Here is a 12,840-nt window from a genome sequence, read left to right on the forward strand (position 1 = left end):
GTATATCATTGACATTTTGGTGGTCTGGGACGGTGACGCTTTAAAATTCAATTAATTTATAAAGTGGATAAATGAACAAAAATATTTTTTGAAGTTCACTGCTGTAAGTAGGGAGGTAGAAAATAATTTCCTTGACATCACTATCTGGGCTGACAAGTCAGAAAAAGTACTGAAGGTAAAACCCTATCACAAGTTAACAGACAGAAATTCGTTGTTGAAATTTGACAGTTGCCATTCTAGGCACATAAGAGAAAACCTCCCCATAGGTCAGTTCTTGAGGCTCAAACGCAACAGTTCAGATAAACAGACCTTTGAACACGAAGCACTCACTCTGAGCTATAAACTTAGTGCAAGAGGCTATCCAAAACAAATCATTAAAAAAGCTCATGAGAGAGTAAGGAACAACAACAGAGAAGCCTTTTTAGAATACAGAGGAAGAACACATACTAAAGACTAGATCGTGTTTGTCAGCACGTTCAACTCTTTGTCAAATAAAGTAAATGCCATCGTAAAAAGAAATCGGCATATTCTTAACGGTGGCGAGTGCCCTGTAAACAAACCTCTTTGTGCTTTCAAAAGAGGGGCCAATATTAAAGATCTAGTCACGCAAAATGATGTCTCCCGAAAAAAACCTCAGAAGACACTGACTGAATCATGGGGACTCAGCAGACCAGTGGGGTCATACTCCGTGTGGCCAATGTAGTTGCTGTTTTAATACAAAGATGATGTCATGGCCACGGGCCCCGGAACACAAAAACCACACCATCTAGTGATGGGGGCAATGGGTCACTTGACTCACTTATGTCCCTTTGGGACCCATAAACACAGGAGCCCTGGCTGGACTCCGTCTTTGGCGCCAGGCTCATATAGAGATGTGAGCAGGAACACTTTATTTCAGAGAACATCCTCATGTGCTGACTCATTGGGTGTGGCTCCCTAGGCCTGGTCTTCATGTGCTGACTCATCGGGAGTGGCAGGCAGGCTGAACCTGGTGGGCGTGGCTTCAATAGCTCAGCTATATAAGCTGCTCCATCCTTAAGGCCGGACGCTCACCGCCGCTTGGGCCAGTTTACTTAACTTTGAAACCAGGCGTTCTCCTGCATACTCACCTCCAGGAAACCCGTGCTTCATCGCTTCATCTGCAGACTCATCTCCTGGCATCCAGTGATCTTGATCCCGACGCCGCAGCACCGCACTCCGCATCCACGAACTCGGACCCTGTGAAGAAGAAAAAAGACGAGGTTAGAACATCTGTCCTAGTGCCGCGGCATATTTGAACCTTGCGCGCCCCCTAGTTAACAACTTGCCAGCTACTGTACAGCTTCAGCTTTGTTCCTCATTCCCTCCGGCTGTCGCCTCGAGCTCCACAGCTTCTGCCGGGCTGGCAACATCACCTGCAAGGGAAGAAAGCAAAAGAGCAAACATCAAAAGTGCAATACAAGACAATGTACTTTACAATACAACAAAAACAGACAAGGAAAGACAAAGGCAAACAGGAACACTTATCTGAAGTATAGTGGCTTAGTCGCAGCAGGACTGGAATACCACGTGCAAGGGACCAGTGAAGGAACTCGGTCCAGATCATACAAGCGCCCCTGCCAGAAGCAGCAGGACGGAGTGCTCGCCAAAACTAATCAACAGGTGAGCTTTCCAGGGACAGCGCATCCCACGGGTACCACGGTTTGGTAGAAGGGGTCTGGAAGGGGATCATGCGCACAAGCTGGCATACTCACGCCCCCTGTTCTCCCTGGCAGCATCACCTATTACCACCAGTCACCACATAAGCGCAGAGGGCAAAGTTGGACCCGAGCAACCTCACCCCCGGGTGGGCTGCAACCGTGCCCCAATGCCTCCACAGAGACCAGGTGAGCGGACAGAGGACTAGAGAAGTGGATGTTGGTCTCAAGAGGCCATTGAAACAATTGCAGTTTACAAACTGCAATTCTAAAATGGTTATCTGCGCCATTTGGTGCCCATGCCAAAAAACATACATTGGGATGACGGAGAGGAAGGTGAAACAATGAATTATTGAGCACAAGAGTTGAATTTGGAATGCAGTAGTAAATGCACCCCTGGTTGGCACTTTCTAGCAATGGAACACACTCCAGACTCTTTCACGTGGACGGTGTTGGCACAAGTTAGCCAATCAGAAGACACTGCAACTAATAAAAAGAGACTATATAATAAAGAGCAAAGATTGATCTACCTTTGTAATACTGTAGAGAACGGGCTCAACAACCTAATTGATTGTTCCTCCTTATAAATTTCAGGCATTCTAAGTTTATCGGTCATATACCTACTACATCTGGGTTTAAACAGATTGTGACAAGCAAAACATTATTTTTTAAAATAATTTGAAATAGCAAAAAATATGAAAAAAGGAAAAATTAGAGGGTCTCTTTTTGAGCCATGAGTAGAATACCATATTAGATATTCTAAGTAATAACAATGTAATTTATAAAAAGTGCTTACAATATAAGGCCTACTGTTATTGTGCTTTTTTTGCATAACCAAGTCCATTGTAAATAAAAATATGACTTCATCTAAAAACGCTGGTCTCTCAGATAGAGAGCTAACCTGTGATGAGGATTAAGAATAACCATGGTCTTGTTCTGGCACAGCCGGCAGACTTCCACATTGCAAATATGACCTACTAGCATGCAAGACGCATGCACGTACTTTCGTGTTGAGTTCAGCAGTCGATTCGTTCTGTGGAGAATTTCTGTTAACAACGAAAGCGGTGAGGTAAATAGAAATCCTCTTTTCATTCCCGCGGTTTCCCATTCATCGCAATTTACAATGTTTCCTTTTTCATATTCGCAGGGTTGTTCTGAATTAGCATATGCAGTCTGAATACAACGATCAGAAACAAACAACCTTTCCTGCAATACTCGAGCGCCCGTGTGTAACTTTGCAAACTTGCAACTAGAGGTTGAAATATATCAATTCTTTTCCTCCTCTGGTTTTCGCAACCGATTAACGTTAGTTTTTAACTGTTAGAAAACACGCAAATCGGAAAGCGGCTCCCTGCAAGCACACGCAATAAAATGGCTTTTGGAAAATAAAGACACCACAGCACCGTTTAGGAATGGTGAGTGCACGCTAAATACGACAAATACAATTAATTTTTTTAATTTTGTATTTTTATGGGTTGAAACTTGCATGCTGATATCTAAGAACATGATATCATTTAGCAATACGGATGGATAGGTGCTAGATGCTTCTGTTATAAAGGAATAGATTGGGTATGCTTGAAAGTAAGACATTAGATAGACACCTGTATGCAACGTCTGAAAATATTTTAGACCTCAAATGTCCCACTGAGAGGGAGGGACAGTGGAGAACTTTTTAACAGCTCTTAAAATGGTCTCCCAAAAAGGAGTAATTTGATGGTTGGAGATGACCTGAAATGGACATTAAGGACAGTTATTCTCTTGATTTACTTTTACAGACCCGGCTTCTAATTGTAACAAGTTCCATTTCCCACACCAACCAGTGACTTACGACTGGAATGTGGTAAGCCTCACCAATTTTATTTAAGCAATTTTGGTGAGAAGACTGCTTGATTGTATAATATAGCAGTGCAACTTATAGTGATGTTGTTCTATTCCCTTGGGTAACTGCATATTATGCAGCAGTTTGAAACTCCATGAAGACTGATCAAAGAGTTCGAACCCCACGCTGGAGCTACATATTTTAAGAAATTGATGTTGATGACACAGTGGATGTTTTAGAAATGTTGTCACCTGATGAATTTCCCTGAAACCGATGCTAATAAATTGGGCATGAAACATGTCAGGTTATAAATGCTGTGAGATTAGTTCCACAGAGATATTAAAGCACTAAAAGCCAAGTGAACTAAGCTGTACTTAGGAACCCTAGAGTTAGATCACGGGTTTTGATACTAGACATGAATATGTTTGACTGTGCTAAATGCTAGTTTCATTTATTGTGTCTTTTTAGCGATTACATTTTGGTTTATGTATTATTATATTCTTGGTCTGTTGGTTAATTTGTTTCTATGCACACTATTATTTGGGATAAAAGGTTATTTATGAGTATAGATTATAGTTTTTTCTGTTAATTTGATTAACTGTTTACTCACTCTACCTTTCCTCTTTCTCTTTTTTCTTTAGCAAGTTGTTTAAAATAAAATGCACTGTTTGACATTTGTGACCTACATACGTCTTTTTAAGAAAAATATTTGTGCAATAAAAAGATGAATTATTTTTGTCATTCTGGTTGTGAGGTTTTAATGAGAAAAAAGACTAAAACTTACTTTGCAGTTGATTTCGATTTTTTTCAACAACCCACATGGAGTTTACCAAAACAGGCTGATACCATTAGGGAATAGCTAAGATGTGACCGGATTTTTCTTGTATATAATATTATGGTAAAAGTGGCATGATCCTGTCCTCTTTTTTAAAAAAAAAAAAAAAAAAAAACCCAGTCCTCTTTTAGTATATAGGTGTTCCTTTCATCACCAGACAATGTCTTAAAAATTATCCATCAGAGTCTTCTTACTTATTCTCAGTGACTTCTATATTAATCAATACTGTTTCCTTAATTTGAAGGCATTCAATTAAGATTTCCAGTTCTCTGCTTGATCCATGTTTTGCTGTAATACTTGAACCGGCGTGTTTCAGAGCCTTAAATCTCTCTGCTTAACATCTTAATCTTCATCAAGTGGTAGAACAATATTTTGTGTCCTTTCCAGGACCAATGTATTAGCATTGTTTCCCAGAGAGTCTGTAAAATTTCCTCTATGTGATATTGCTGAAGAGTTGTGTGCTAGGAAGAAGGATGCAAGCTTACTCCGTTTATCTGAAAATTTCCAATTTTCCTTGTGTCCCAGAGTTATTATACAGCTTGCAGGGCTTGCAAATTCTACTAGCCCTTTCGTATTGGCGAGGACATTTTATGAAGAAAGAGTAACATTTGCTTGGTACTTGACCTTGCTGGAGAGTTTTGAGATGTTGGAAAGGTTTATTTGACATTTACTGTAAACAAACATTGTTTACAGTAAACGGCCAATAAAAGTTGCACTGTGCATGGCTGGCCTTTGGTGGCAGCATTGCACCAAATATGAAGTGTGCTTATGGTGACATGCAGCATTTTACAGAGAGCACTGGTAGATATTTTGTCACCTGTCACCATGGGACAAGTGCATTCTGTGAGAAACCTGAAGGTGTCTCACACGCTACTCCCCAGGGATCTGTCATTCATGTGGCCAGGACATGGCCATCGCTATTGGAACCAGTTCCTGGAGGTGGACCAGTGCAGGAGGATCACCTGGATAAGGGCTCCTCGGGAAGTGAAAGTGGGACACCAGAAGGTGTGACGTGGCATACCCTTCCCAGTAACACCCTTGCCCTATCCTATCACGTAGGATACCTGCAAGCTCAACCTCCTTCCGCCCCCCCCCTCTCCCCAACACAAACACTTTCTCATGGACAGTTAATCGTGAGATACAACGGACTAACATTGGAGCCGTATACCTGACATGTCCCAACACAGGGTTCAGGCAGAGTCAGGCAATTACTGATAATTACACACACCTGACTTTCATCACACTTCCCCACACCGATAAAAGGTTTAGCACGAAAGCACACCCTGAGAAAGGCAAAGCGCATGAGGAAGCAGCCATTCAGAGATGGCAGTTTAAACCGGAGAGAAAGGTGGCGAGACCAGAGAGGGCTGCAAGGAGGGAAGTACCCTTGATCTTTTCCCCAACTTTCAAGAGGCCTTTCAGGAAAAGAAACATAAGACCAGGAATTGCATCTGAAGAACGGTGCAGTGTGTCGAAGGTACACGGAGCCCTCCTACATTAATAGCCAAGGTGGGGAGAAGCAATTGCTGCCGCGGTACTGTCCTTGGCTCCGACAACAAAAGTAACTCCAGTAAATTCAGCACAGCTGGTGAGTCGGAGAGACTAATAGCAGACCGGACTGTGATGCGCTCAAGGTTGCAAGCAGCAATATTGTATGAGGAAAGATGACTCGTATGTGATTGAACCTTATGAAACGAAAATAGGTACCAGATACAGAGTGATCAGGCGCCACGTGGGTGTTCACTCAAATGTCTGTTTGGTATCCAACTGAGCGTGTGAGAATTATTGAACTGTGAAATTGAAGTGGTCCTGCAGGGAGTCCAGCTAAATCCTGTGCACATTCAAAAGTCTTCGATAGCCTATGAACTGAAATTGGTCAGAACCGGGCTGAGGGAGACTAATTGTATAAAAGGGGATCTGAGCCCGGAATAGGGGATCCGGGGTGAACCGTGAGTCACCCGAAAAGATATTGATGTGGTAAATGTGAACCTGACAGAGGGATGCCTGTGAACTAAAACTGGTCTGAGCCTGACTGTGGGAGGCTAATTGTATAAAAAAAAGGGATCTGAGCCTGGCTGAGGGGGATCCAGGGTGGGGATTAACTCGCCCGACTTGAATAGTTGAAAAGCAACCTTTTCATTGTTTTTGGCATATCGGGCCCTCTGAACCAAGAGACTTTGAATGTAAGAGACCTGGGCACAGCAGGCTCTGATGTTGGTAAAAGGAACTGTGTCCTCGTGCCAAAGAAGCCCAAGAGTGTGCTATGCTCGAGTGAATCGCCTTGTCCCTTGCTAAAAACATATAATTTTGTGAACACTTCTTTCTTTTTCGTGAACATTACCTCACAGTATTTGTAACTTGGCGGTATGGATTAGCAATAGTGTTTTTAGTATAGGCCCTTTTTATTTGACGATGCTCCGCTAGAACTGTATTATTATTTGATGGTGGTAGCTTGCTCCCATTTTAGATATATGTTTCGATAGGCATTTGTCACACCCTTGATAAAGTTCAATAAACACTGTTGGACTGTGGTCATTTGTCTGTCTTACTTTGATACCATGCCTTCCTTACATATGGTGTTAGGAGTGGGATGTGATTGAACTAATAACAATTGAAATCCATGCTGATAAGAGGAAAATGGAATTGTTGAACTCCTTGACTCTGACCGCGTATCCACATTAAGCGCTTTTGCTCTCAACTACGTATCCCGACTGGTCAACAAGATCTGTTATTGAAAACTCAAGCATGTTTAGACACCATTCTCTCTCCCATTATACTATACAACAGTGGAATCGAATAATAGGTTTGACCAGCCTTTACCTTAATTAGACCTAGTGACTTAAACCACCCCCCCGACTCTCCCCCACCCCACACCCGCTCCTGACCCTTTCTTATTTAGTACCCAATTGTCATCCGTCACGGGGCTATCAGGGTTAGAGACCAACCTACCAATGTCAATTCCTTCGGCAGAATCAGAATCCGAAGAATCAGACAACTTCAAAACCTTATCCGAAGGAGTCAAGACCTTTTCGGATGCAGAAAAAAAAAACACAGAAGGGACCCTTACCCCACTGGAAGAAATGGCCGACCTAGCCAATGTCATAGCCCAATTGGCGGCCCATCAAATGCAGGCTGTAGCTCAAATTTCAAGAAAATGTAACTAAATTGGTTGAATTGCAAGCTAGACCCTTATTACCTCAGGGTTTACTTCAACCATAACTAGAAGGCGAAGAGCTCGGAAATGTGTTCTTGAATTCTGAACACCTAGCCCAGCAACTAGGATGGGAAGAGCACCTTGAAAGGTGTTATTTCACTCCTCTGTTGAAAGAAGGGTTGTTGAAATGAGTGGGGCAAACCTGCATTTTTTATTGGCAGAAATTGAGGGCCATGAGATTAAACCCAGGAGAAACCTCCCTAGAAATGGGTGACCATGTCAAGAACACCGTAGTCCTTTGGATCAATAACAAATCCTTAGAAGAGCTGACAGAGATGATCACCCTAGAACAATTCACCAATTCCCTACCCCCTTTTTTTGCAAAAAGCTGTCTTACAGTTAAGTCGACCTACCCTAGTCATGGCCATTGAAACTGCACAAATCCATGCAGATGTAGGTAAACACTTCCACTCGGCACATCGAGGGGGGCAACGGAAAGATCACAAACCTATCCACCGACCTCAGCCTCAAGGAGTATACAAACAAGGGGGGTTGTATAGAATCAAGGAAGGGATACCAAAAGAAAGCATAAACTCAAAGAGATGGCCCTAAAACTAAAGACGAAAACAGAATGGAGGAAACTACAGGCAGCAGACCACCCACTCTTATCTGCTTTTCCTGTAGAGAAACTGGGCATTTAGCTAGACACTGCCTGAAGAATCTAAGGGACCTATGTAAATAGGCTTTTTAAAGGGAGAAGAGTGGGAAGAACTCTAAGAAAAGTTGGAGACCTTCAGCATATGTTTGTCTTCTGCTGACTTCACATATAAAAACGCATGGGTGAATGGGAAGCAGGTAAAGGCCTTAATCGACTTGGGTAGGAAGCGTTTTTCATAACCTTGATAACGTTCAATAAACACCCTTGAACTGTGGTCACTTGTGTCTCTCTTACTTTCATACCATGCCTTCCTTACAATTCCTCTTAGATTTAATATTTAGACGAAGGTGCTCACCCTGCAGGTCTAGTGGGATTTTTATGAATTTGCAATGCCTGTTTTGTCATGTTTATCATGTGTACTAACATTAGCAGACTAACTTATAGGAATTTATAGTTCTACATTATTTAACGGATGGAACGTTTTGACTTGGCTCTTCCTTAGTCTCTTCTGTTCCATGAATACGTTAATACTTCACGTTAACATCCCCACATTTCATCCACTGATCCTTTTTTGTTTTTTTTGCAAGACGCATCAGTCTGCTTGTAAACTTGATCAGCTATTTTTTCGTAAATTGTACGATCTCCATTCATTATCAGCTCATCTTCTACTTCAATTTCACAGGTAGCAGTCTCTTTTAATTTTGCACATATTTTGTTTAATTTGCACAGATTTCGAGTCACTGTTGCATCATTAGTCAGTAAAATGATCTAGTAAAAAAGAGATTCTATAGTGTGTGCTAAGCAGTGGTAACGTGTTAATCCAATCCATTTAACTATTCTGTGTAGCCATTCGGATTTATTCTATAAGATACTCTGACGCTCGGTCCAATTAGAGTGCGTGCATAAATGTATGCAATCATTTTCAATAAAATGTCAATTGGCTAGCGATCCAACTGGGCTCAATAAATGAAGGGTTTGGACATGTGAAACACAAGAATCTCATACTCAAAGTGTCGATCTACAATCAACCAAAAAAAAGGTGTGTAGTAAAGGAGCTACAAGCGTGAGATGTATAGTAATATGTAAATACATATTTCACTTGGGAATGAGGAGGATGCCAGCCTACTATTTTTCGTAAGACCACTCTCCGCCCCCAGCCACAGCAGAGGTATAAGTTATGGAATAAGTCTACTCTGAAATCGAAATGGAAACCGGGTGCAGCCCTTTTGTACTATCTTATTACTCACATCTGAGAGTTTGAGTTCATTTCTGTTTTCCGTGTTGACCGTTCACCAAATGGAAAAAACTTTGTCCACCACTCCGCTCTGCTTACTGTTGATGTTTACTGTTACTTGCTTCTTAACTCCACTCGCCCAGCCCAAACAGCCTTTGCACACACTGACGCTCCAAGCATCTTCTTTTGTTCTTAGGCAACACGTTCCAAAACCCTGCAGTATGCTTTCCACACTCTTTGCAGCCCAAACATCCTTTGCTCTCAGCTGTGTGCTCTAACGTGCTGAGCTCCTTTTGTCGTGCGTCACTATGCTCCAGTATGCTTTCCACACTATCTCTTTGTAGCCCAAACTGCCTTTGCTGAAACATAATGTCAATGGTATTCCCAAAAATGTATGTAGAATTTATGGACAGAGTGTGGCAGAAACCAGGAATCTTCTCCACGACTGTGAACTTTGTTATGCGGAAGGTGTGGTGCCTACTGTAGCCAGGCTTTCCTCTTACAGTCTGTTTGTGAATTTGCATTTTACTCTATAGAGTGTCCTTCTGATTCATTGCCAGTGAATTTGGATTCTAAATCATTTAAGGATGGAAAAAGATGCTTTCATTTTTTGTTTTTTCAATTGTAATCTCATGCAGGTTTTTTTCATTGCATTAGAGAATTGCCAATTTGTTTTCCTCTGGTAGACTGCATGGAAATCATTGCTTATTCAGATGCCCAACACATCTTTCCGTTGGCTGTTGTCTGAAAGCAAGTAAATGGACCGCTTGCCCTGTTGGAAGCTTTTTTTAACTGTTCAAATATAATTATATTTATCACTTTGATCTAACTGATTCATATGGACAAATGTGTACGTAATATCATTAATTTCACTTCTGTCCTTTGTAAAGTGATGAACAAGTCGTTTTTATTTTTAGCTTGTGTGTCTTGTTCATTCTGTTGCAGGAGTGGTTTGCTGTTTATGTTGAACTTAACCAACAGATTGCAGCTCTGTTGAATGCTGGTGACGAGGAGGACCTTGTGGAACTGAAATCCCTCCAGCAGCAGCTAAGTGATGTCTGTTACCGGCAAGCTAGTCAACTGGAATTTAGGCAAAACCTATTGCAAACAGCACTTGAATTTCACAGTGTCGCTCAAGATGTAAGCAGCTTCTTTATTTTTTTACTTTTCTAAAAATAACATTGTTAACCTGTTATTCACAAACTTGACAAGCCTCCTTTTTTGTCAATATGTCATTCTTTCTGATCGCTCTGTTTGAAATTCGTTTGTATAGCTCATAACATTTTAGACAAGCTTATAGATGTAGCCAAACATGAGGGTGTAGCAAAAGGCCTGGTTTCATTGATATACCACATTGTTTTTATGAAAATGATGCATGCCTTGCCAGAGCTCAGGGAACGCTTTATGATGATTCTGCCTTCATCCTCCTGAGGTTGATCAGGAGAAGTCCCAGTGGCCTGGGTAAGAATAACATCTTTGCATTTACAGTGGTACCAAAGTGCACAAATGTTGTAGAAAGTCCACGTGGTATGGGTTTCCCTTAATGCCATTCTTGTTTCTTTGCTATCCCTTTGCTTACCTTCTTTCTCTAATAATAATAAACCAACACATATAGAAATTGTTCTGCCATTTGATCTACAGTCATATCTTTCAGATTTCCTTTGTTGCATTGATAAAACTGCTATTTTATTGCAGCACATCATGTTATTTCATTTCTGTAATGCAGTTGAAACACTGCATTCATTGGTACGCTACTGTAAAATCAAAAGCGTATAACTGATGGGTGTTGTCAAAAGCGGCCATTTTGATCAGAGTTAGTGCGGCTTGATGACCTGTTTTACTGTTTGACGTTCCAGTGTACGTACTAGCATACAGAGGTCTTTTCCTCTTGCCTCCAGTCTCCCAGCAGCACAGGTAGCAGGCAGCGGTGGACTTTTTGAGTGTGTGTATAGCACTCCCATAGTCGTGCATTGACCTGTGGTGGTCTACATCTGCGTTCCTTCAGCCCACGCACAGTAATTTTAAGGCCAGTGGGGTGGAGCCTGGATTCGATCGTTGTAAGTCGCTCCGAGATGACCTATGTTAAGGCGGGGGAGGTTTAGTATCCGAGCTGGTAGTTACTTGCGCCTTCATACGGGCACAGTCCCTAGACAATTCTCTACTGCTTGGTGCTGGTCGCCCTATCTTTTTTCTCTGTTCAAGGAGGTTGCATACAGTGACTGCAGGACCCTCTTTGGGGGGACACTTTGAGCTGTCTCGTGGCTGATGGGCAAGTTCTTGACCACCTCCTTTTACCCTCATTTCCACTCTATGTATAATTGAAGGAGCAAAGGGATGTCTGAATCCAAGGAGGAAGTAAATATTAAAAGCCCCAAATGTCGTCTGAGGCCTCACACTTACCAGGGTGACCTGGGACGTTCTGGGTCTCCTATGGAATTCCACCATGATAAGGTGGGGGTTTTAGCTACAGAGGGAGGCAACGTATCAGGGCTTGTAACCCATTAATTCACCCCTACCTCAACCAATTTCTTCGGCCACACCAGAAGCTCCATTGTTGTGGATCTTCCACGGGAGCTACAAAACAATTCCATGGATCTGCTACAAGATCCTCAAACTATCAACAGAGCTTTGTTTGAAATACAGCCAACCATGCCAGTCTGAAGATGTCTGCATTTCTTTAGTCTCACTGGAAAATACGCCTCATCTGTTCAATACTAATGCACCTGCAGACTAAATGAGTCTTTGGAATCATCCTTGCTTTCTTCGGTGCCAGACCATTTGAGTCAGCCAGCACAAACCTCTAGCCCCCACTGCTCGTAATGTTCTACTTAAGTTTTTGACCAGATAAAAGCAGCATGGGTGCACTCAGTGCAATTAACTGAAATACAGTATAAACTGGCTATGTGTGTGCTTCAGACCCAGGGTTGCTCAAACAAGCAGGATGTTGCAGTACAGCAGTCCCTGGTTGCTTCTCCTTTCAATGGGAGTCTCCCCTTCCTCCTCCCCCGGTTAGGGAGTCTCCTGTTATGGTGGACACCCCTCCATCTAAGGAATTTCTAGAAGAATTTGAATGACTGAGTACACTTCTGTGTGCAAACAATGAGATTATTGTTATGTCTCATTCAGAAATTTCCAGGACGCTTAGAATTCCAAGCGGACGCTGAAAAAAACAAGGAAAAGCAGTAACGAATAACCCCCCACAGAAGTCCAGTTTAAAGAGAGATGTAGAAAAAAAAAATTGAAAAGGTTGAAAAAAGTCTTCTCTGAAAGGGCAAAATGTTTTAATTGAGGGTGGCAGGGGAAATGAAAAGGAATCTGCATTAAAAGTGGATACCCTGGTAAAAAGCCAGTTGGTGCCAATTTCTGAACCATTTCTCAATGTAGCCAATAATAGGCCGCGTTCTAACTCTTTTGAAAGTACAACTAATGGACATGAGATGGACTTCAAAGTGACAGATTGAGAG

At 42.0% G+C, this 12,840-nt stretch overlaps 1 protein-coding gene across 5 annotated transcripts in view; it reads left to right on the plus strand.

The window, feature by feature from the left end:
• The window catches only part of SESTD1 (SEC14 and spectrin domain containing 1), a 1,198,983-nt gene that overhangs the window by 758,714 nt on the left and 427,429 nt on the right, over positions 1-12,840 (plus strand). For all 5 annotated transcript variants that reach the window (XM_069616097.1, XM_069616095.1, XM_069616099.1 and 2 more), the window contains one exon: positions 10,322-10,516. In XM_069616097.1, the coding sequence (XP_069472198.1) occupies positions 10,322-10,516 (195 nt within the window). The remainder of the gene's footprint in view (positions 1-10,321; positions 10,517-12,840) is intronic.

Source organism: Ambystoma mexicanum, chromosome 9 (assembly GCF_040938575.1).
Source record: "Ambystoma mexicanum isolate Mex_15411 chromosome 9, UKY_AmexF1_1, whole genome shotgun sequence".
Taxonomy (NCBI): domain Eukaryota; kingdom Metazoa; phylum Chordata; class Amphibia; order Caudata; family Ambystomatidae; genus Ambystoma; species Ambystoma mexicanum.